At 39.1% G+C, this 26,704-nt stretch overlaps 1 protein-coding gene across 15 annotated transcripts in view; it reads left to right on the top strand.

The window, feature by feature from the left end:
• NAV3 (neuron navigator 3) overlaps positions 1-26,704 on the top strand; it is a 921,889-nt gene that overhangs the window by 792,872 nt on the left and 102,313 nt on the right. For 12 of the 15 annotated variants that reach the window (XM_082254072.1, XM_082254071.1, XM_082254082.1 and 9 more), the window contains 4 exons: positions 4,804-5,295; positions 15,020-15,180; positions 15,573-15,761; positions 23,420-23,472. In XM_082254072.1, coding sequence (XP_082110198.1) covers positions 4,804-5,295; positions 15,020-15,180; positions 15,573-15,761; positions 23,420-23,472 — 895 coding nt within the window. Of the gene's footprint in view, positions 1-4,803; positions 5,296-5,699; positions 5,763-15,019; positions 15,181-15,572; positions 15,762-23,419; positions 23,473-26,704 lie in introns of all 15 variants that reach the window. The other 3 variants (XM_082254073.1, XM_082254074.1, XM_082254075.1) reach the window with 1 other exon arrangement.

Here is a 26,704-nt window from a genome sequence, read left to right as displayed (position 1 = left end):
CACATTTTAGCAGGAAAAATGCTAAACAGCATACTACATTTGTGACAACAGCATGGCTTGCAGTCCAGACCTTTTACCAATTGAAAAATGTTTGGTGTATCTTAAAATGAAAAAAAAAAAAAAAAAAAGGACATAGAAGACCCAGGACTGTTGAGGAGTTAGAATCCTATATTAGGCAAAAATGGGACAGCATTCCACTCCCAAAACTCCAGCAACTGGTCCCCTTGGTTTGTAGACATTTAGAGAGTATTGTTACAAGACGAGGGAATGCTACACTGTGGTAAACCTAGCCCTGTCCCAACTTTTTAAAAACATATTACTGCAATAAATTTCAAAATAACCTTATTTTTTTCTTAAAATTATACATTTTCTCAGTTTAAACATTTGATATGTTTTCTATTGTCTATTGTGAATGAAATATTGATAAATTAATATTGCAAATCATCGCATTCTGTTTTTTTAAATATGGATTTTACTCCGCGTCTCAAACTTTTTAGAATTAGGATTGTATAAACAGAGATCAAACAAATTGTGATGCCAAAAAACCAGTGCAACTTTTAGTTTTGTGATTTTGTTGCCCATCTATTTATGATTTTCCTACATCTTTTTTGTTTTATTGGTCTGTGGGATGAATCAGGTATTTAGAGCTACATGATTATTTTGTATGTTTCTTAAAGTTGATGTTCACGCTCCCTCCCCCCTTTTTTAACCCCCACCATCTTTTTCTCTGACATTATTGGGAAGCTGTCGGCTCTTCTGGGTTAAGCCAGTGGCTTTCCAATGATGCTTCGTCTGGACCCGTGCCCCTCCCCCCTTTCCTAATGAAGGATAATGCCTCCTGGGATATGTGATGTACATACTGCATATAAGGAGACAGAATGTGCAAAGTGCACAACATTCGCCTAGGAGGACCATAGCAAAAAAGAATGGCAAATTTGTGAGGTGTAGGAGGGGTGGATGAGCAACATGTTATGGAGGATGTAAATCCGCTTTAAGGCAGAGGCTTTCCGTGTTATGTGGTCCGATTTTTTTTTTTTCTCTTTACCTGTAGTTGTTAATTGACAATGGAGTAGTTACTGCCAGGCCAGCCTTGTTGCATTTGTGACACAAGTCTTTACGATTTGTCAACTTTATGACAAGAGCACTAATAGTCTTAGTGAGCTCTAGGTACACATTCTGTTTACCTTATGTATTACTAGTTGTTTGTTGTCCACAAGTCAATAGTCATGACTATTATATAGATAATAGATATGAAAATGCACATGGAATGCTGAGTAGTGCTGTACAATACAAGTGGATCTTGTGATTAGGAATATAATTTTTACTGTTTATAGCATAGTGATTGGTGATCAATGAGTGCCAATTTCTTACATATTTGCAGCACTGTATAAAGTTAGTAATAGTATGTTCGGTAACTAAATGACCTAATTTGCTGGAGTATGATTTTTCTGTATGACTGCTTCCAATAAAATGTTTTGCTCTTTAGAAGCATACCTTCAAATCTTTGACATTTGGGCATAATAGTATAATAAATAATATTGCTGCTCCAAGTGAATAAATCAATCTTTGTAGAAATAATGTGAATTGGGATTAATATTATCACTTGATGTCACAGTTTATTCATTGGTTTTGATAAGATTAATATTTATTTTTGACATTATTTCTACATAGATTGATTTATTCACTTGGCGCAGCAATATTATTTATTAATTTATCACAGGTGTTTTGTGTTTGGCACTGATTGTTTTCAGCCTTGTGCACATTATTTTATAATTTTCACTATTTTATTTAGGGTTTGCGCTGATTATTATCACTGTATAATAGTATAATAGTTACTGTATGTAAGGCTTACCCTTGAAGGAGCTGCTGATGTTTAACTCCCCTAGTCCTGGAATCCCACTCACTATCCCAGCAATGCCTTACCCTCTGATGCTCTATGGCTGGGAGGGAATATTTATTGCAACAATACACTACAATTCAACGACCAAAGATTAGTACACAAAAAGAGAGCTGGTATATATGGGATCATAGCCCACTGGACTTTTAACGAGACACAAACCACAGATTAAAAACACAAAAATGTATTATTTGAAACAAATGACATCCCATACATTTTAAAACCATATCATGATAAACAATTCCCAAAAGGATCCAACAGTAGAAAATACAAAGTTAGGATGCGTTTAAATGTATAAACATTCTAACAATTCTAAACAGTCTGTGCTGTTTTTTCTCTACGCGTTTCTTGGGATGCAAAGCTCGCTTCCACAGGAGAAGCACAGATGAGAATCTAAAAGCACAAACAAATTAATTTAGAAAAAATAAAAAATAAAAATAAAAGTTTTCCATCTTGTAACCGGACGTACAATTAATATAGTTGTCTGAACATTCACGCATAACCAATAGATAATAAATAGCAGGGTGTACTTGGTCAATTGTCCAAATGGCTCAAATGACACCACCCGGTCCACAAAATTTTCTCCCCAGGAGTTGAGGAGGGGAGAAAATCAAACCAAAAGCAGGCAACTGGTGCCCCCAGGCAGCCCCACAGACCAGTGCGCTATATAGGATCCTAGAACTGAAACAGAACCTAATCAGCCTAGAGAAATTAAGAGACAAAGAGAAAAAGAAAAAGAAAGGAGAAAAAAGGAAATAGTGCACATTGAAGTTATATAAAATGAATAACGCATCATAAAAAGAATGTGTTATATAGGGAGGTGCACTGACTCAGAAGTCTTTTTTCATTACCAAAGTTGAGGGGAAAAATGATATGTGTCAAGGAAACCCAAATAGGTGTTCCCAATAAAGAATTCTCCTGCCCAAAATGGCTTATAATAAATACATAAAGTGAAGATAAGCAAGTTGCTGAAAAAAGGCACCTTAGTGAAATTTATAAAACACGTGTTGGACACAAAACAAGTTGGACACTTGTTTTATAAATTTCACTAAGGTGCCTTTTCAGCAACTTACTTATTTTCAGCCCAAGTCAAGCTGCAGCTGCGTGTGTCAATTCAGACACGAAGCTGCAGTTCAGCCCTGCCCTCTCTCTCTCCTGATTGGCTAACTGACTTTGAGTGACAGCCACGGCTGTGTCTCAGTCTATCAGGAGGGAGAATCCCGGACAGCGGAGGGACTCATGGACATCACTGGACAGAGATGGGGCTCATGTAAGTATTTGGGGATGCTAGGGAGGCTGCTACACACAGAAGGCTGTTCTCCGAATGCATAGAATGCGTTAGGATAAAAAACCTTCTGCCTTTACAACTCCTTTTAAGTAAAGAGGCAGAGTACTTTGCCTTTGGATGATACTGTTGTACAGTACTGTGTGTTTTCTGCCATTTGTGTTGTATAGCCTCTGAGTAGAGTTAAAAGGTTATTCCCCACACTGCTGCTCTTCTCTGGCAATCTCTGGTGACAATGTCAAGTGTTTTAACTGTCTTCAGTTCATGTCTCGGTTGCAAAAACTGTCATTTAAATATTTAGGGACCATGATCTGGTATGGAATTATTTCTGAGAACTAAAACTGTGTAAAATTTGCTCATCTCTCCAAATTGTATATAAAAGAATGTGTGAAATCTTATTCATATAGCGTAAAGAGTATGTATGATATAAAGAATGACATTTCAAATTACTTTGGTAGACATGAGGTACCTTAAGATTAGGTAATAAAAAACAAAAGAATCAATTTGCCAAGGGTAAGATGCAGTCATGTCAGTATGATTTCTTAGCTCCTTACTGAATTAAAAGCTGTTTCTCTTGCACATCTTTTGAATCAAAATCTAATCTATTCCATTATTTCCCACTTGGATTAATAGAGATAATGCACATACCTACCATGTCAATTTTACTTCTTTTCTTATCATCAAAATTACCTGCATGAAAATTATTTTAAATTGTCTGACTCCCTCTTGTGGGCAAATGTAGAACTTTTCAGTTGGAATTTATGAAAAAAACCTCTGTAACTGCGAGTAAGACATATGGGCTATTATAGCTGTGTTCATTCTTTTTTTTTTCTTGTGATAATTTTTCTCTCCCATGGATAAATATAGCATAAGTGTAAAACTGTTTTTTTTATTACCAAATCATTTTTAGCTATTAAAGCCTTTATCTCACGCATCTGTAATCCGATGAAATGTTATTTTATCTGTTCCACTTAATAGATGCCTAACAAAATTAAGGCAGATGCTAGAACTATTTTAGGGGTTTTGACTTGTGCAGTCAAATTTTTTTGAATTGGCTTTTACATGATGAATACTGTAAAGGCCATTGATGTAACTTGCATGCAGTAAACGTAGCTTTTCCATGCAATAAATACATAAACAAGCAATTAGCACAGCATTTTATTCATACTGACAATTATCCAGAGACAAAACCAAAAACTTTAAAGCTCTGGTACAAATACTGAATAGGAACTACCCCTTCTCTTGCACTGACTCCTGGTTAAGAGGGTGGCAAGTATCCAATTAAAACAATAGCCTATTTTTATTTTTATATCTTTATATATAGTAAACCAATCTATGTGCTCTAACAAGTAAAATAATGTGACATCAGTAAGAAGTTTGGGACCTTCTGATGACATAATACACCTTATCACCATTTTGTTCTGTGCACTGTGTAGTGTCCTGATAGTTATACTCCAGCAAACTTTTCTAAAGTTCAGTCTGTTGTAATGCATGGTTATTTACCCTCCAGGTGGTGGGAAAGGTAAAAAAAAAAAAAGTTTGATTATCTAAAGCATTTTTATGTTGTGTATATATAGAAATTCATATATTACATTAAAGTATGTTTTGTTTTAATTTGAAGGTTGTTTGGTGCGAAAGCAGGGAGTAAATCTTCCTCTGCTGCAAGCAGTGATGGTGTGAAGTCTTCTTCTGTGATTTCTAGCCCCAGTAGCACATCCCTGGCTAGACAGGGCAGCTTGGATTCCCCTTCATCTGGTACCGGTAGCATGGGCAGTGCTGGTGGACAAAGCGGAAGCAGCAGCCCCTTGTTCAGCAAACCCAATGAGTTAACTCCTGATGTCATAAGCCTAGGACATTCTTTGGCCTCCAGTCCAGCATCGGTTCACTCATTTACATCAGGTGGCCAAGTATGGACAACAAATTTGAGCAGCTCCTCTGCTGGAAGTAAGGATACCCCAAGCTACCAGTCTATGACAAGCCTTCATACCAGCTCAGAGTCCATTGATTTACCCCTAAGTCATCATAGTTCCCTATCTGGATTGACTGCCAGTACACAGGAACTTCAAAGTATGCTGATGAGAACTGGGAGTGTTAGATCAACACTGTCCGAGAGGTAAGGATATACTGTAAGTGCCTAAGCTTAAAGTGTGCTAGTGCTACCTGCCACAAAGGGAATACACAATATCATTAATAATCCTATTGGTTTATGTGTTGAAATTTTGTCTAATCCATAAAAGTTTAAGCAAATTTATAAAGAGGTATCCATTATCTCTACTTCCATACAAATTTAAGGGTCAGGTGTTAAAAAATGACATCAGTGAAGTATCAATGAGACAAGTAATTAGTAAGAACAGAACTTCATTGTTGCATAGTAGTGTTAAATGGCAGTCTGCTAAATATCTGCAAACATGTCAAGCCTTCTTTTTCTTTAGCATTGTATCATGAATCAAAACAGAAGAAAATATTACTTTATGTATTTTGCAATTTTTATCCTAATGGTTTTTGTCTTGTTTGTAGGGGTTTTCTTTATCTTAACAGTATGCAACTTGATCGAAACACCCTGCCCAAAAAGGGACTAAGGTATACCTATTCCTCGCGCATGACCGCTGGCCTTAGTACACTTTGGGCGTCTCTTGCTTTCTGTTAGTCTATTCAACTACCTTCTCTGTTCAGTGCTGATCAACTGTCTTTCCTCAGTATATTGTATGCAACAAGCTGGCCTCAAGGGGCGTGTGCTCATTGGCATTTGTACATGTATCTTTGGTGTGTTTCAATGTTCTCTTGTTACAGTACATCTATGGATCATTAATCTCTATGATAAACAAATTCAGGTTAATTTATCAGTGCTAAAACTGGGTAATAAAAAACAGTCCTGTTTCATTAGCTAGGAATAAAGGGCATCTGGGACACCATCATTTGGCAGCATTTCCATATGTATTTTATTAGCCTATTTTATGTGAGCCTAGTATTTGTTTTAGGAATGAACCCAATCTCATAAATGTCTACTTTTTTCTGCATTCTATTTTTGCATTACAAGTCTACTCAGAATACACTTGGACTTACCTAATAAGTGATAGATAATCGATGTACAAAATAGAACTAGATCCAACACTATAGTAATCAGTGGGATTTCTGTATATTAAAAAGAGAACAATTTCTATTTGGTTGCTTTTACTTACACGTAGACATCATCTTTATTTTTTGTCAAAAATAAATAGCTGGCGCACAACGGGGAACAATAATCACCAGGGGCTATACCAGTAGCACTAGACACACATGATCAATCAGAAGGACAATATTAAAAATTGATAAATTAGAACATTAATTAAAACATCCATGTATAATAAAGTCCATGGAAAAGTCCATAAAATCCATAGGAAGTTCAAGGTGCACTCCTGAGGCAGCTCTTGTAACAAGTAGAAGATTTGTTTGGGGCCAACTAGAAGAAAACACAGGCGCCACTCTAAGTGCAATAACTTGTAACTTCTTTATTGGATTAACCGCTAAAAAGGGGGGTACTCACAAAGGGATGAAATAATACAGCTCATAAGCACACTCCGGTGAGGATCAGGATGGCTCGAGTGGTAGCAGGTAGATAGACTGTAGCGGTAGCTGCCGCACTTCCCGGGGACACTCCAAACACCATCCGTCATCACTTCCGCAAGCGTGATTACGTCAGGGCGCCGGCGACGCGTTCTCGGAGCATGCGCTCCTTCCTCAGGCCGATATCGCGCCATTTTGGACATGGGCTTATGTAGAGAGGGAGCCAGAGTCTGCCCGGTCCTAATGCCCGTCTCTAATTTAAATGTCACGGCGGGTTGAACTCTTCTAATACATATAGCAGCGTCTGACTAGTAAGGCTGGAATACTTTGCATGTTTGCAGCAATTTACAAGATGATAATAACAATTTTGGACAGTGGTTACCAGACTCTAAGGCAAAATTAAATCAAGTCAAATTGCCAAATATGCTTATAATGAGCAATATGAAAAATTGTTATTAAACAATTTAAAAATAATAGGATTCAAAAAATAATAATAAAATTAAATAAAAATAAAAATAAAAATAATAATAAAATTAAAAATTAAAAATTAAGACTTAATTAAAAAAAAAAAAAAAAAAAAACAATATAAATGAAAAAATAATAATGACGAATATATATGTATATAAATAAATTAATTATAAATAAATTATGAATAAATTAATTCTATATATGTACATGATATCAGTAAGATCTTCATGCACATAATTAAGTCAATTCTGTATATATATATGATATCAATAAGATCTTCATGTATATGGTAGCCACCATAAGTTAAAATGTATAGACAAAAGAATGTGCTAAAACCAGAGGAATGTACTAAAAACGAGGGAATGTGTTAAACGCAACTGCCTTAATGAAAAGACATTTTTTATGGTAGTTCATATGATGTCAATAAGGAAAATGAACTTGGGGGGGAAACAAATTTCTATTTTGGGGCGGGTTATATGAGTGAACTATCTCATATATCTGAACTATCCGACCTTTGAGGAAGAGATTTGGGGAACACCGCAGATTCGTAGAAGCAGGGGAGGATAAGCACAGTGTCCCACGTCACTTCCTGCTTTGTCATGATAAATCATCCTTTGGTCTGAGAGTATGGATCATAGAGTCCATCCCCGCCACCATTGCACCAGCCGAGCGATTCAAGCGGCTGTGTCAAAGGGAGGCCTATTGGATCTACACCCTCGATACGTTAGTGCCGGGTGGCTTAAATGAGGAAATTGAAACAAATTCACTCATATAACCCGCCCCAAAATAGAAATTTGTTTCCCCCCCCAAGTTCATTTTCCTTATTGACATCATATGAACTACCATAAAAAATGTCTTTTCATTAAGGCAGTTGCGTTTAGCACATTCCCTCGTTTTTAGTACATTCCTCTGGTTTTAGCACATTCTTTTGTCTATACATTTTAACTTATGGTGGCTACCATATACATGAAGATCTTATTGATATCATATATATATACAGAATTGACTTAATTATGTGCATGAAGATCTTACTGATATCATGTACATATATAGAATTAATTTATTCATAATTTATTTATAATTTATTTATTTATATACATATATATTCGTCATTATTATTTTTTCATTTATATTGTTTTTTTTTTTTCTTTTTTAATTAAGTCCTAATTTTTAATTTTTAATTTTATTATTATTTTTATTTTTATTTAATTTTATTATTATTTTTTGTATCCTATTATTTTTAAATTGTTTAATAACAATTTTTCATATTGCTCATTATAAGCATATTTGGCAATTTGACTTGATTTAATTTTGCCTTAGAGTCTGGTAACCACTGTCCAAAATTGTTATTATCATCTTGTAAATTGCTGCAAACATGCAAAGTATTCCAGCCTTACTAGTCAGACGCTGCTATATGTATTAGAAGAGTTCAACCCGCCGTGACATTTAAATTAGAGACGGGCATTAGGACCGGGCAGACTCTGGCTCCCTCTCTACATAAGCCCACATCCAAAATGGCGCGATATCGGCCTGAGGAAGGAGCGCATGCTCCGAGAACGCGTCGCCGGCGCCCTGACGTAATCCCGCTTGCGGAAGTGATGACGGATGGTGTTTGGAGTGTCCCCGGGACTAGGAAGTGCGGCAGCTACCGCTACAGTCTATCTACCTGCTACCACTCGAGCCATCCTGATCCTCACCGGAGTGTGCTTATGAGCTGTATTATTTCATCCCTTTGTGAGTACCCCCCTTTTTAGCGGTTAATCCAATAAAGAAGTTACAAGTTATTGCACTTAGAGTGGCGCCTGTGTTTTCTTCTTTATTTTTTGTGTAGGCTCATTATATAAATCCAACTGACTGTGTCTATCACAGAGAATACTGATCCAGGTTTAACTTTTGTTCAGGCGGCAAGCAATGGTTACGTGACTGCTTTTAATGCAACACACCTTGATCTGATATAAATCCGTGCGTACATAACAGCTTTACATGCGAACAAAATCAATTTTTTTTTGTCTTTCATATTTTAAAGTATGATCTCTCCAACGTAATGAGTATAATCATTTTTCCTGTATGCAAATTAAGCATTGGTAATGGTTCTCTGTTTTTAAAAAAAATGCTCTCATTCAGATACTAACAAATCTTGACTTTTCACCGCTTGCTTTTGTATTTGGTTCATTTCATCAATCTTTTGCGCACAGCTTTGACAGTGTGTTCTTTGTTGTTGTTTGTCATTTCACATAAACAATAGCATAATATATATTTTTCATGGAAAATAAAGGCGATTTACTAATCTGCAATGCAAGAAAATGCCAGTCCTTGCTACCCAGACATTTATTATTTAGGATGGTGCCACACTACAGACATGTAGGAAGTGTATCAAACTTCCTGCATTTCTGAGCTTTTTTTTTTTAGACATACAAAAATATACAGAATACAGAAAGTATACAGAAAGATAGAAGTATACAAAAAAGTTTACAGAAAGATAGACGTTAGGCAAAGAGCAATATAGTTACATAGTTAGTCAGGTTGAAAAAAAACACAAGTCCATCTGGCTCAACCAATAAAAAACAAAAAACAGTAAAGAAAACCCAACCATACAATCCCATATACACAATCCTATACCTGCAGTTGATCCAGAGGAAGGCAAAAAAACCCAACAAAGCATGATCCAATTTTCAACAGCAGGGGAAAAAAATTCCTTCCTGATCCCCCGAGAGGCAATCGGATATTCCCTGGATCAACTTTACCTATAAATATTAGTATCCATTTATATTATGTACATCCAGGAAACAATCCAGGCTTTTTTAAAGAAATCTACTGAGCTGCTAGAACCACCTCTGGAGGGAGTTTATTCCACATTTTCACAGCTCTTATGGTGAAGAAAACTTTCTGTATTTGGAGATGAAATCTCTTTTTCTCTAGACACGAAGAGTGACCCCTTGTCCTCTGTGTTGATCTTAAAGTGAATAACTCAACACCAAGTTCACTATATGGACCCCTTAAGTATTTATACATGTTGATCATATCCCCCCTTAATCTCCTCTTGTCAAGAGAGAATAAATTCAATATGGAAGGTACATCAAGACAGTGGTATCTCAGTGATATATGATGTTTACGTCACAATCCTGCATATGATATACAGTCCTGAGATCACTCTTATGATATCTTATGATATAGTCATAGATCATTCGAGATGTCTGTGCAGTTATATTCATACTATGCATTCCTGAGCATCTTTTAAAACACTCACATGGAGTCTATTATGTTGAGCCACTTGTACCTCCAGAAAATTGCAGTCAAATAGTAAAAGATTCAGAAAGTCTTAAAGGGGCAAAGTAAAAAATAAATAAATTAATAAAGCAGAAGAGGAAAGGAATTCAACAGAAAAGACAGAGAACAGGGGGGGGGGGGGGGGAGTTGAGAGGGACAGAAAGATGGGTGAGTGAGATGGATGTCTGGCTTGAAATTTCATTTGAGAGTTTAGATGAGCTGGAAAACTCAGTCCACACAAGTCATATTGCTGTAAACTTTGAGTGTCATTCTTGTAAGCTGGTAGTTCGCTCCTCCATTCTCATGATATGGGTACGTTCCTGAGCTCTTTTTGGAATGTTGGATAAAATCACATTAATGGATCAAATGTATGGCACAGCAGGAACTGGCACTATATAAAAGAGGTAACAAAAATGACATAAAAAAATTAAATCTTGCCACAATATATCTTAGGGGTAAGTACATGTACTGATGCTTTACTTACACAAAATAGAAACTACAGTTCATGCATTTGTCTGAGTGTATCTCTGTATATTGTCTGTATGTGATTTACAGGAGAATGCAAGAAAGACACAACATTCTATATACAGTAATAATGCTGTTTAAGTGTAAAGACAGTGGTGATTTTACTTGTTAAGTTTAATGTTTGCTAGAGAACGCAATGTTGAAAAATGATAAACCTCCAATAGCAGCAGATTCTCCTCAGTGACACCATGCTGTTTGGGTGTTATGAATACTTCTGGCCATTAGACACAATCCTTTATGTGCAACAAATGACACAGCTTGCAACAGATTTATGTAACTGAGTAAGCGTTATATGAATCTGCTGCAGAATTACCTCAGAAAGACATTTGCCTGGGACACAATGCTTAAAGCGGAAGTGAACTCACAGATTTCACAGTTTAAAAAAAAAAAGTTACATTTCCAGCAAAGTTACATTTCCAGTCACAATAGTTGTGCTCTCAACCAAACTGTCAAACCATCCAATGGTTGGTGTTATAACTGATCACATGGGCAGTATCATGGCAGTTGAAGATTAAATAGAGGCCAAGATGGCAGCTTCCTTGGCTAAAAACAATAGGATGGTTTACTTCCACTTTAAATGTTCAACATCAATTACTTCAACATGGAGGAGGTCTTTTTTACCTTGACTTTTCTTAGCACTGATGTGGTAATGTTTCTTAACCACTTAAGCCCCGGAGGATTTGGCTGCTCAAAGACCAGGGCCTATTTTGCGATTCGGCACTGCGTGACTTTAACAAACAATTGCGCGTCTTGCGGCGCTGTACCCAAATGAAATTGACGTCCTTTTTTCCCCCACAAACAGAGCTTTCTTTTGGTAGTATTTGATCACCTGTGCGATTTTTACTTTTTGCGCTATAAACAATAAAAGACCGACAATTTTGAAAAAATAACAATATTTTTCACATTTTTTTTATATGAAATTCCCCCCAAAAAATTTAAAAATCAAAATTTTTTAACATTTTAGGCCAATTTGTTTTCTGCTACATATGTTTGATAAAAAATCGCAATAAGCGTATTTTGATTGGTTTGCGCAAAAGTTATTGCGTCTACTAACCACGGGAAAGATTTATGTCATTTTTATTGTTTTTTTTTTTTTTACTAGTAATGGCGGCGATCTGCGATTTTTTTGTGGGATTGCGACATTGCGGTGGACAGATCGGACCCTTGACTGACATTTTTGACACTTTTGGGGGTACCAGTGACATTACTACAGTAATCAGTGCTATAAATATGCACTGTTACTGTAAAAATGACACTGGCAGGGAAGGGGTTAACTTTATTGGTGATCAGTGGGTTAAATGTATCCCTAGGGGCGTGATTCTAACTGTGGGGGGGCGTGGCTTGTGATGTAACCACAGAGACCTACGATCCTACATAGCACGATCGTAAGATCTCTGCAGTTACACCAGGAAGAATGACAGGCAGCTTTGTTTACAATAGCCGCCTGCCTTTCTCCCTCTCCAGCGGGAGATCGCGAGTGACCGGCGGACATCGGAGCCGCCGGTCACTCGCGTGGGGATGTTAGTGAACGAGCGGGGGTGGGAGCGTGCCTCCAGCGGTGGGTGCTTGCCCCCTAGAGGCTTGTGGGCGAGCGACGTAGCCCTACATCATTTTGCCTGTAGGGGGCTCACTGCCGCAGTAAATAGTCGTGCGGCGGTTGGCAATCGGTTAATGAAAGTGTCACAATCACAGAGCCAGAATGTAAAATTGTTGCACAAACGAAACTACCTGAATTTATTGCAGATTGGGTATACAGTGCATCCGGAAAGTATTCACAGCCCTTAGCTTTTTTAGATTAAGACTGTAACATAACAAAATGTGGAAAAAGTGAAGCACTGTGGAAAAAGTGAAGCACTGTGAATACTTTCCAGATGCACTGTAGCAAGAAAACTATTGCATGGCTTTCAAAATTGCAGTGCAGGACTTTCTATGGCCATACTGTGAGAAAGTATCACAAATGCTTTAATGAATCATGCCCCATGGGCCATCATGTACAAAAAGCATCTAAATAGAAAGTGCTTTGGTAGCCAGATTTCATTGTCATTTATTAGCGCAGTTTCAAAAGTGAGCGTTTATGTCAAGCTACAATAGATTGTATAGATATTTTACTTTTTGTTTTTGCTTTTTAATGGACTGTGTTTTATGCTCTGATTGGTCTTATTTTCTTTTACATGCAAATGTCTATAACACTTACTAGGAAATTAGTAATTAGTCCAAGCTTTCTGCTGCTCACAATAAAAAAAAAAAAAAAAAAAAATCAAAGTACATAGCTGAGAGTAAATAAACGTAGGCACATTTTGTGATGATCTGTTTTCCTTTAAGGCACTTTGCATTCATTTTAATGGTGGAACACTAACAGACAAGTACATGTTCAACAGATGCTTTAGGATCCAATTAAACAGCATTTTCTTGGCCCTAGTTTAGCAATATTCTGCTGAAGAACCCAAATTCTATTTTGCTAAACAATTTGAAATTGACCCAAATAAATAGGTAACATTATTGTATAATTATATTTCACTGTGTTATAGGATAATCTGTTCCAGTCTTGGTATTCTTTATTTTTCATCTCTGTCTAATTGTTTCTGTTCTGCATGCATTATACTAAAGCATAATGCAAATATAGCAGCTTTATGCTTTGAAGAGCTTAATACTTAATGCTTCAGTCATTATTTCAGTACTGAATTTGCCTGCACAGAACAACTGTTACTTTATTGTATTGTTCTAAAGTAAAATAGTGTGAATGGTAAAATGTGCACTAAATGTTATTTAGGTGAATTTGCATGTTTAAATAATGTCAACATCCACCAAAATAACCCACTGAGAAAGATATTACATTCTATTTCAGTTTTATTAATGCAACATTTCCAACTACATTCATGATAATATCATGCTTTTAAGAAATACAATCTGCTATCTCTTGGTTAATAAACTTATGGATTAATTCAGCATTAAACAAAAAATATTACATATTTTTAGCATATTCTTCCCTATCAGTTTGCACATTACATAACTGTAGTTCACACAGTTAAAGCGGAGTTCCACCCAAAAGTGGAACTTTGACTCATCTGCTTCCTCCCCCCCTCTGGTGCCACATTTGGCACCTTTCAGGGGGGAGGGGGGAACAACAGGTACCTGTTTTTGACAGGTACCCTTCCCCACTTCCTGAAGACAGTGCCGCGGCGCCATCCCTCGGAAGTTCGGCCCCCCTCCTTCTTCCCCCACTGCCGGGCCAATTAGAAATTGCAGTGCGCTTTGCGCTTTTTTGCATGTGCATTAGGGAACCAGCTGTGAAGCCGAAAGTCTTCACTGCCGGGTTCCCTTACCCTGAATAGCGGCGGCAGCACCCGAGAGCCGATATGAAACTCGGCTTCGGGTGCCGACATTGCGGGAAATTCTAATGTTTAAAAGTCAGCAACTACAGTATTTGTAGCTGCTGACTTTTATTTTTTTTTCCTGGGGGGGCAGAACTCCTTTTTAAAATAAAATGAAAGTTAAAAAAATGAATAAATAAATAAAAAAGAGGTAACACTTACCTGTTCAATGATATTTCACAGAAACAATACTTTCCACCCCTTCTTGCAGTCTCCAGTGGTGCTGTAAGCTTCTCCCTTTATTTGGATGCCTCCTGTAACAAGCTGGGAGCTAGGGAGGCTCCTGTGCATGTAAGCTCCAGTCAGCTCCTGCACCAAGCTGTGTGATGCCATAGACACACACAGCAGAGGTAATCCATGCCTCCACTCCCTCTATGGCTTCACTGGCCTCCTTTGAAACCAGAAATAGAGGGGAGCCATACTGATGCCAGTGGCAGTAACATGGATCCTGTTAAGTGTTTAGGAACAGAGGGTAGGACAGGTAGCGGGAATTTTTATGTTCAGACTTAAGTACTACTTTAAGTTTAGTATAAGTGTTAGAACTGTCCCCAACTGTAACTGTTTAACTGTAAGCAGCTCTTTTTCTTGATCTGGTTTGGATTTGGCTTGGAATACACATAAGTTGGGATTTACAATAAAAGTAATATTGCTGTGTCTCTGCAGGTATACACCATCGTCTCGACAGACCAGTCAAGAAGAGGGCAAAGAATGGCTGCGTTCTCATTCAACAGGAGGATTACAAGATACTGGAAACCAATCTCCTCTTGTCTCCCCATCAGGCATGTCCTCATCTGCCAGTGGGAAATACCATTACTCAAATTTAGGTAAAAAATGTGGAAGGACAAATATACTGTACAACAATTTACAAGCCCACTGTACTGACAATTACATTTTATTTATTTTTTTAAAGTGGAGCTGTTGCCTTATCACACTTAGTCAGATTCATTTTTTTTAGATTTATATTGAAGTAAAGGATGAAACTTGACTAATTTCTAATGGGAACATAACTTTTGTTTTTTCCAAAATATGCCCCCTTGACAGTAAGGTAAAAATAATAGTGCTTCGTGGATGTTTCAGTTGAAGGATTCGTGCTGCTGATCATTTTAGCACATATTTTTCATATTTTATGCATGCTACACTAAATTAATGTTAGTTGTAATAATAGTAATAATAATCTTGTCATTCTAAAGCTTGAACTGTAAAATCTCTGTTGCAGTGAGCCCTACTAGTTTATCCCAGTTTACAATTCCTGGACCAAACATGATGCGATCCAATAGCATTCCAGCCCAAGATGCTTCCTTTGAATTATATGAAGATTCACAGTTAGGAGGAAGTGCTACCTCATTGGAGGAGAGACCAAGAGCTATCAGTCACTCAGGGTCCTTCCGAGACAGCATGGAAGAAGGTAATATATGTTTCACATCGTGGACACCAAATCTTATTACCGTATTTGGCAGCTGTAAGAATTATTAAATGGTGTAATACAGCATACATGGTTCTAATTTGACAATTAGATGGATAAGCAAAGGGTCTTTATCTTTTGAAACTTTAGTGAAATTCTTTAACATTTTAAAATCATGTTTCAAAAAATTTACTGCATGCAGGACACAGCAAACAGTTCATTTTTGAGCAAGTCAAAGAAAAAGACCAACATTCCCGTAATTTTTTCTGTAATTTAGAACAGGCTATGTAGAAGAAATGTGTACATTTTACACAGAGTTAAACAATAAAGTAGAACTATAGGCAAAACCTTTTTTTTTCATTTTGGATAAAGCAAGGGATTGTTATAACCCTTGTCAGAATTTGTTTTCACCATCTCTGTCCCATTGGGGAGATTTCTGTTCACCTCCTGTCCCATAGCCGAACAGCAACTGAGAGGAAATCCTTGCAAATTAAAGAAATTATTCGGGGACCCCTTGGTCATCAGAACTGGTGTCCAAATTGGGAAATTTAGCACCTATTATTTTTCTGGGGACAACAAATGTGGGATTTTTTTTAAACTTTCACTTTTGGTAGACAGGACAAATATAGAGGGTGAAGCTCGCTAACAATGGCACAGACAGCAATTAAAACTGACTGGTGTTCTAATCCTTCTCCACTTTATCCAAAGCTAAAAAAAAAAAGTTTTGCCTTTAGTTATGCTTTAACCACTTCCTGACCGATGCAAGTACATTTACTGTGGCAGTCAGCCACTCCTGGGCAAAGCAACGTATTACTACGTTGCTCGCCCAGGAGCCTGTAGGGGGCGAGCGTGCGCCGCCGGAGGCGCGCTTCCGCCGGAGGTGCGCTCCCGCCCCCCTCGTCCACAGGCATCCCCGCACCTGTGACCGGTGGCTCCGATGTCCACCGGCCACTCGCGATCTCCCGCAGGAGAGGGAGAAAGGCAGATGGCTGATGTAAACACAGCCATCTGTCATTCTCCCTGATGTAAGTACAGAGAGTATACGATCCTGCTATGTAGGATCATATGTCTCCGTGGTTACATCACAAGCCATGCCCCCCAACAGTTAGAATCATGCCCCTAGGGATACATTTAACCCACTGATCACCAATAAAGTTAACCCCTTCCCTGCCAGTGTCATTTTTACAGTAACAGTGCATATTTATAGCACTGATTACTGTAGTAATGTCACTGGTATTCCCAAAAGTGTCAAAAATGGCAGTCAGGGGTCCGACCTGTCCGCCACAATGTCGCAGTCCCGAAAAAAAAAACACAGTTTGCCGCCATTACTAGTTAAAAAAAAAAAACAATAAAAATGACATAAATCTTTCCCGTAGTTAGTAAACGCAATAACTGTTGCGCAAACCTGTCAAAATACGCTTATTGCGATTTTTTTTACCAAACATATGTAGAAGAAAACAAATTGGCCTAAAATGTTAAAAAATTTAGATTTTTTACATTTTTCATATAACAAAAATGTGAAAAATATTGTTATTTTTTCAAATTTTTCAATCTTTTTTTGTTTAGAGCGCAAAAAATAAAAATCGCACAGGTGATCATATACCACCAAAAGAAAGCTCTGTTTGTGGGAAAAAAGGACCTCAATTTCGTTTGGGTACAGCGTCGCACGACCGCGCAATTGTCTGTTAAAGTCACGCAGTGCCGAATCGCAAAATAGGGCCTGGTCTATGAGCAGCCAAATCCTCCGGGGATTAAGTGGTTAAACTTAAAAAATTATTTCACCTGATCCTACCAGTAGGGCACAATTTGCTCTAGGGCAATGATGGGGACCTTAGCACCCCAGATGTTTTGTAACTACATGGTTCATCATCACTGTTCTAGGGTGACAAAGCATACTCAGCATAATCAATCTTTGGAGGAGCAGTGTTGTCACCGTTGGACCGGACTAAAGAACACCCCCTCTTCTCCATAAGGTAGTGGGAAGGTGTTTTTTACTCCACAGAGATAGCTTGGGATAGTGAAAACTGATAACAATCAGCAGAGGTACAAAACACAGGAAATTATCAGCTATCAAAATTTATGGGAAAATCAACAGGTTTTCTTTTTTTTTTTTTTTGCACTTATCAAATAGAAAAAAACAAAATGATAAAAAAATTAAAAAAGTTATATTTAACTCAACAGAAGCTTGCAAATAAGAAATGTTAACAGAAGCTTGCAAATAACAAATGTTCATGGTTAGGGTTAAATATAGGCTTCATTCATACAAGGAGCTCAATATATTATTTTTTCATCCAGACATATCTGTATTGCACAAGTTTACCTAACTTCAAAAGAATCTGTAAACTACTTTTACTGACTTACTTTGAATGCAAAAAAAAGAAGACAAAATCTGACACATCTACTCAAGTGTGTTTGTTGTCCTCCATGTTTGAAAGAGTCTCCTTCATGTAACTAGTGTCAGTACTAGGAAGTTTCTCGAATTGGACACAGTTTAATTTGGGCTTGGTTGTATTGTTTAATAAATAGTTGATTGAGTGGTTTTACTTTTTGCAAAGCAAATATTTTATATATTGCAGCTTACCAGCCCTTATTATGGTGGATGTGTATATTTTGTTTTCAGGCTTTTTTCTTTTATTTTCATCTATTGTTCTGGCCATTGAAGCCTAGCAGATGTATTTACTGCATCGGCTACATACAGCACATAGAACTGTGTTCCGACAGTGGGATAGGAAATTGCCATCCTGCTCCCAGACAAAAATCAAGTTAGACTGAGCATTGCTCGGCCAGTCACAGAAAGCTTTTCATTTCATTCTTTGAATAATTACAAGGCTTCATCTGATTGGTTAAGGCAGAGCAGTGGGCAGATGATGTCACAATCTCTGTCTCAGGCAATCAGAGAAAAGCTTTTTATTCATTCATAGAAGCAGCGCTCAGCCAGGCTCCATTTTTTTCCAGGAGCGCGATGCTGTATACGGTACAGTATGTAGCTGGTACTACTGTAGGACTGTCCCCAAATGGCCTGCTGTGTGTTGATTTCTTTTTTTTTTTTTTTTCCAAAGTGTGTTGATTTCTTAGGCCTCCTAATTACCTGCAGACAGTTGCTGGGGGTTTTCACATATCCCTCCTTACTCCCCTATACTATAAACAGTCCAGGGTATTTGTTTTTATTTATATTTATTTATTTATATTTATTGTGGAACATGGATGGGAGAAGGGAATAGTGGGATACTCCAACTGAACTATTCACAGTAGATAAGGACAACTCTCACTTGGCCTCACCAGATTATTTGTGGAAGCAGACACATTGCGTTAACCATACTGCCACTAGTATGGAAGAATTAGGTCTTCTTGCTTTCTCTAGCAGCAGATTTGATGCAACTACTTTATCTCCAGGACACTCTCTAGCATCCCCTGGACTGAAACCCATCCACTGACTCTTCTAGTTGAAGAGATAGCCCTCACGGCACAGGCCCCATGATATGGATCTGTACTCACAGTAGGCAGAATCAGATCCTTCCTGGTGTCTCCCTTAAGTCAGCTCTGCAGGTCCTGTGGGTTTAGATTCTCTCTGACTTTCAGGCCCTCAGATCGACTACCCAAGGCCGCATGGCAACTTCCACAGAGGAGGGGCAGCTGCCCCCTCCCTCCGGGACCCCACTCTCCAACCGAAGACCCCAAGCACATGTGCCCCTGGCATTTAGACAGTCGCTAGGCATGCAACAAAGGCACTTTCCTCTGCTACTAGCCAGGGCTGTAACAATGCCTGTGCCCTCAATTGTGAGGTTTCCTCCCACTGTCCAATATGCCTCCCTATTGGACCAGTGTAAAACATTCAGACAAGCTGAGCTGCACCTGAGCACCATGAGAAGACCCTATCAATAAATCCTGCTCCCTGGTAGGCAGAGGGCACTCTAAATTTACCTGAAAATCTTCCTGGTAAGCAGAAAGACCCCAAAACTATACTCCCTTCTAGCATCACCAAACAAGCCATGTCCTCACTGGCTTCAGGCATCTGAAAAAATACCTGTACAAAAAAAATGTACATAGAGTATCTCAAAATTTGGAAAAGGGGGGAAAGGGAAGTAAAATATGTGCAAGGCCATGGGGCACACTCAGTATGTGGCCAGTAGGCACAATAAGTGAAAAAATATAGACATCTGCTGTACAAGAAATTGAACAAAAGTCTTCAAAAGAGCATCTACCATCTGCACTATATTAGTGCACCCTCCCATCACAAAGACTGCTTGACAGGGAAAATGGTTAAACACCCTGACTAACTATACTACTACATATAGCATTTTTACACATATACAGAAGTGGGTCATGGACAACCTCCACCGAGGCATGAAGACTCCTTGCAGGCCTACAAAGAAAAAACACAAGCATATAGCAACTATAAATTCTATATACTTACAGTGAGACTGTCCTCTCCGCAGAGGTGACCTTCTCATCTGATCGATCCCTAACACCAGCATTCATGTAGAGATAGCCAATGCATCCAGTTTCCTAAGGGCAACTCTTGATTCGTCATTCTGTTGTGTTCCTGTAATAGACAAACAGAACAACCTGCCATTCTGACAAACTAAACATACTCTGTACTTGTTCCATTCGGGAAGCACATGACTAGTAATAGGCAAAGTCCCTTTCAATTCTTTGAGCACAACAGCCCCTTTGTAAAATACAGCCCTTTGAACAGACCAAGAACTCGGTGTACCTCAGCAGTAATGGAGAGGAGGAGGTACACAAAAAATCTTACCTTCAGGACTCAAGATGCTGATGGCCCAAGCTTTGCCTTTCCTGTCTGGATGGTTGGCTTCCACTCGATCAATATGTATCGACTGCCCCAGATTCCGATTTACTTTGATAGAGAGGAATGTTTCCCATAGCTGAGGCCTGAACAGGTTTTGATGCGGCTTAGGGACATAGAGAAAGTCCCAGACAGCTTCATCATACCAAGTCTCCCTCTTGCTTTCAATTTCCTCCATTATTTCCCATGGAGCATATGGATAATTGTATCCATATTCCACGACCACCTTCCTCTGAATGAACCTTAAAACGAGAGAACCAAGGAAGTCTCTGCCTATCTCTTCTCTCAGGTGGGGCCTAGGGGGTCTCCACTTTAGAGATCAGCTTAGAATAGGAGTCATTCTGTGCTCGGGCCCGAGCATAGGTGCGGGGTGGGGATAAGTCTGGGACCCTTGTGGCGTAGGCCTCACAGAATTTGAGATTCCTCGCACACCTCATGCGAATGACCGCTGCCTCTATGTAAACTGAAACTTGGAGGACTTTTTCTTCCATCAGTTCCACAGGCCCACTCAGTTTTCACATGTGATCCCCATTCACCATTTCCCTCTTCCAAGGATCCCTTCCAGTTAGCTCTGCAGGACCACTGGGTTCAGCTACACTCTGACTTTCAGACCCTCAGGTTGACTACCCAAGGCCGCATGGCAACTTCTACAGAGGAGGGGCAACCTACCCTCCCTCTGGAACCCCACTCTCCAGCCAAAGACACCGAGCAAATGTGCCCCTGGCAAATATACAGTCACCCAGCATGCAACGAGGCACTTTCCCCTGCCAAAAGCCAGGGCTGTAACAATTATACACAACACTGGGGATGAACTGGCGCAAAAAGAAGTTAGAGAGATACCAATAATTACTATCATATTGGGCAAATTATGGAAAATCTATAATGGCATAGCACATATAGAGTCCATAAAGTCCATGAAAATCAAGTCTTTAAACACTTGAAGGCTGCTCTGTCACAAGTGAGAAGAGGAACTTGCAGTGAACTATAAGAGAAAGGCAGGCGCCTCTCTAAGTGTAGTAGGACTCGTATTTTATTGGAAAATTCAACACACTATATACTCACAAACGAGTGAACATAGACAGCAGTGGATATTGAACCGTAGAGTTCGTCCAGAGTATCGGTAGATCCGGATGCCTGTGGAAAAAGGTCCAACCGGTCCACTGAATGGTGTGCTTGAGCCAATGGAAAACGGCGTTACCCGAACGCAGGGGACACTGTCAGGACTTCCGGCGCCGTACTTCCGGCTTGAACGTGGAGCGTGATGATGTTGGCAGGCGAAGCGTTGTCGGAGCATGCGCTCCTTCCTCAGGCCTCTCTGAGAGGCCTGAGAAAGGAGCGCATGCTCCGACAACGCGTCGCCTGCCAACGTCATCACGCTCCACGTTCAAGCCGGAAGTACCCCTGCCGGAAGTCCTGACAGTGTCCCCTGGGTTCGGGTAACGCCGTTTTCCATCGGCTCAAGCACACCATTCAGCGGACCGGTTGGACCTTTTTCCACAGGCATCCGGATCTACCGATCCTCCGGACTAACTCTACGGTTCAATATCCACTGCTGTCTATGTTCACTCGTTTGTGAGTATATAGTGTGTTGAATTTTCCAATAAAATACGAGTCCTACTACACTTAGAGTGGCACCTGCCTTTCTCTTATAGGGCTGTAACAATCCCTGTGCCCTCACTTGTCAGGTTTCCTTCCGCTGTCAATTATGCCTCTCTATTGGACCAGCATGAAACATTCAGTCAAGCTGAGCTGCACCTGAGCACCATGAGCAGACCCTATCAATAGATCCTGCTCCCTGGTAGGCAGAGAGCACTCAAAATTTACCTGACAATCTTTCTGGTAAGCAGAAAGACCCAAAAATTACACTCTCTTCTAGCACCTACCTAGGAGGGTCCTACACTACATACGGCTTATACAGCATGCACAGCAAACACATCTGTTAGTGATGCAAATAGTTAATTTGGGCCAGCTTGGCCCAAACAAATGTTTAACCCCTTACCGCTGCAGCCTCCCAGCCATTTAGGAGCCTCTAAATGCTGGGAAATGGAGGGGGGCATTCAGGTAATGTGACTGCTATGATTGGCTGTCAAGGTGGTCACATGATCAGAAAACTCCCAATCACAAGTATACATTGGGGGGCTTTCTGGTCCCTGCTGGTAACTATGCTGGGAGTACTCAGGGTGCACGCTCTCAGCACAAAAAAATTTACATTTGGGATGCATATATGCAGCCACCTGCCAGGAGGTCGCATATATGCATACAGGTGGTGGGACGAGTTTAAAGGCACAGTAAACATAGAGCTAGGCTTGAGCCTGTGATTTACAAATTCCTTTAACAGAACAAGATGTCCAGCAAAAGTGTCAGTTGAGTGTTGAGATAAAGCATTTAACACTGACAGGGATGCTTACAATGGTCAGATTTTATTCCTTTATATAAAACCTTAATTCCAAAAGGAAAAAAAAAGATGCTCCTATAACAGCCTAAAAAGTGTTAGCTGGAGTTTAATTTTAAAGCCAAAAAAACATGTGCCCAGAGTTGGGCTTTAGTTTGTTAGCTGCGTAACTTCTAAAATAACGCTCTATTAGTTAGTCTAACACTACCCCCTATCCACAGGAAATCAATGCTGCTCTCCAAAGGTGGCTCAGTTGTCAATAAATTAAAAAATCTAGAAAGGTTTGTTAATCTGTAATATATTCAATTTTTGTTTTTGGGTTTAGATAATGCTTTACCATGGCCAGTAAAATTTTCATTGCTATGCATGTTGTCAAAAAGTCCTGGTTGTCAATTATTAATAATTTCTGGTTATCCCAATATGTTTAAGTGCATGCATTTTTTTTTTTTTTTTGTTTTTCAGTTCATGGATCTTCTTTATCATTGGTTTCCAGCACGTCATCACTTTACTCCACTGTAAGTCCCCATTATCTATTGTCAATATGATAAAGCAGGTGGTTTGACTCTGCCTTTCACTTGGACACTAAGTAAAATAAATAGATTTTGTTTCCTACACAAAGAAAAGCTCTAGACAACAGGTGTGTTTCTTGGTGGTGTGTACACAACGGCTTATATTAAGGATGTCACAAAAGACATGTCGTGTAATGATCATTCACAGCAACAAATGTAAATATATTACATTTTCCTTTTATTTTGTGCCCAAATAGATTCAAAAATAGTAGCACCAATGCAGCCATAACTGGCTGCCACTGCTTTTAAAAAATGGGAGATATATAATGGACTTATTAGTCAATTATAAAAAATTCAACCTTTTCCAGCATGTTTGCCCTTAATACAGTGCCTTGAACAAGTATTCAACCCCTTGAAATTTTCCACATTTTGTCATGTTACAACCAAAAACGTAAATGTGTTTTTTTGGGATTTTATGTGATAGACCAACACAAAGTGGCACATACTGTTATTGAGAAGTGGAAAGGAAAATTATAAATGTATTTTGAAAGATGTTTACAAATAAATGTCTGAAAAGTATGATGTGCATTTGTATTCAGCCCCCCTAAGTCAATACATTGTATTGTAACATGACAAAATGTGGAAAATTTCAAGGGGTATGAATACTTTTACAAGGCATTGTAAATGTTTCAACCTATGCCTAAAGTGGTCGGACACCTTTACATATACCCAGTGAAGTGACTGGCCTCAGATGATTCACAGAGATGAATAAGTTGCACCTGGTAATCTAGTCTTTTCTTCTCTACAGCCATCCAAAGTCCAGAATTTATGCAGCCTGTCTGAGCTTTTAGAAAGCAGGGAGCAGGGAGCTGAAGTTACACTCTAGAGAGCTGATTGGAGGGGAGGGAAGGGACACCCCCCCCCCCTGCACACACAGCACACAGGAACAGTGACAAGGCTGTCAATAACAGGCTGTGTGTTGGAGCTCCCTCCCCTGTCTCCTTTCTATTTCTTTGTGTCTTGAAAAACTGTCAGAAGTGACTCATACAGATAGCTGAAGACAAGGCAGGAGACAGAAATGACATTTAGTGCTCTGGGTTGAGACAAGTACACACTATAGAATGACATGCTTTGTTCATTTTTCATGTCTGAGGTTTACAACCACCTTAATACACTGTAGTACATTTCTATTTATAATAATTATAATAATCATATCAGTTTAACCAAATATTCAGATCATTTGTAACATGAGGATCATAGTGCTGGATATAATTTAAACAGATTGCTATTGATAGGCTCATCTGTTGTTAGAGAGACTGCAAGTTTTCGAACTTATAAAAAAAGTTTAATTGCTTTGCCCACACCAATTTTTGTTTGGCTACAGAATTTCATCTCTAGTGGTTTGCTGTTGTTTTCAAACTTGATCTTTGTGACTGCTCACAGATTTAAAACGGAATTCTCTGTTGGAGGAAAGGCTGCTTTTTTCATTGTGGTCAGTAGATGTCAGCAATGATTCAGCTGTGTTTGCTCTTTCAGACCAGCCAGTAACAATTGCTAAAATATATTGTTACTGGAAATTGTATGGTATTACCCATCTGGAAGTGTTAAAATGCTACATTCTCTGATTCCCATGTTAGATTCATCTGTACCATCGACCACCTTTATACCTTACTATACAAACCAAACTACTAATGCAGTCCTCCAAAGGAGAAAATGAAGGTCAGGGAGGAATGCCACCAATTACTGCTGAATATATCTCCCTGCACTTTATATTGTTCAGTTTAAATACACACTAAGGCTTCTTTATAGTCTCATTTGAAGGATTGGATCATTAGCATGTGTTTTTATATACACAAATCTGTTTATATATGTTTTAAAGCTGCACTCCTCAGCAAAAATGCTGCAATTTTTTTTTTTTATGGATCTGAATGCATCTGAGGTTTATCATTTGCTGCTACCCCAGGCACACAACAGTGTAATGATCAGTAAACCTGCGCTGTGCACAGATATGTCAAATAAAAATAGAAAAAAATCTGTGTCCGCAGTCCTGCATATAGACCCTATTTTACACTGCATGCATGTAAACATTTCTGCTAATGCTTAACTGCTTACAGTGTACAATGCAAATATACTCTGTTAATGTACTAGAGCCACCTAGAAATAAAGGACACTAGGTGGCAGGAACTGCCTAAATCCCAGCAATAAAGGATGCTCGGCTGCAACAGCTAGGTGGCAATTGCTGTCTGCATCCTAGCAACGAAGAACGATAGGCAGTGATAGCTGCCTCCTATGTCTTATCAGTCAATAGGTTGCCTTAACACTGTACACATGTAAATGTTACACGACAATACATACATAGAGTGTCTGGACAATTTAAAAAAGCAGAATCTTGCTACCAACATAATCCAATGTTTTACATTGTGAAACTGAGTTTGTCAATGTGCATGAGCCCTTAAGCAGAAGAATTGGTGATATACATTATATGTATTGATATACATCTAACTGGGGGTGCATGTGATATTTATGATGGTTTTTAAGTACTTTTTTTAAAGGCAAAATAAAGATGCTTTGTTTACAGAACCCTTTGGTTGATGCTTTGGGCCTCTTTCACATAGGACGGACTCTGCCAGGAGTCCACCTGCTCAGCTGAGAATCTGAAGACACAGCTCACTTTCCTCTATGGGCGGTCGGATGTAAACAGACCGCCTGTCTGTTCACACTCGACTGCCATCTGTCTGTTTTTAGTGGATCAGATTGGACTGGATGTTGGCGGGTATAAACAGACACATGTCCGTTTACATCTGCTACTCCATAGAGGATATTGAAAGGTCTGTTTGGGTCCACCTGTAAAACTGACAGGTGATCCTGAATTGGTCCACCTGTGTGAAAGGGGCCTTATTTGATATTATTTGAACTAGGGATGGGCCGAACACCCCCCCCCCCCCCCCGTTTCGGTTCCCAGCAGAACTCCTGAACAGGGGAAATGTTCTAAGTCTATGGGAGCAGAACAGGAAAGGCCCAAAATGCCCATTTTGAAGGCTGTGCCCCCCCCCCCCACCCCAAAGCATATTGTCCCCATGTTGATGGGGACAAGGGCCTCCTCCCGACAACCCTGGGCTTTGGTTGTTGTGGTCTGTGGGCAGGGGGCTTATTGAAATCTGGAAGCCCCCTTCAACAAGGGGTCCCCAGATCCTGCCCCCTTTCCCATGTTAATAGGTATCGGGTACATCATACTCCT

This window comes from Pelophylax lessonae, assembly GCF_965119305.1.
Source record: "Pelophylax lessonae genome assembly, chromosome: 4".
NCBI classification, from domain to species: Eukaryota; Metazoa; Chordata; class Amphibia; order Anura; family Ranidae; genus Pelophylax; species Pelophylax lessonae.
Note: the sequence above shows the minus strand (reverse complement) of the source record. Positions and strands in the feature narration are given on the sequence as shown.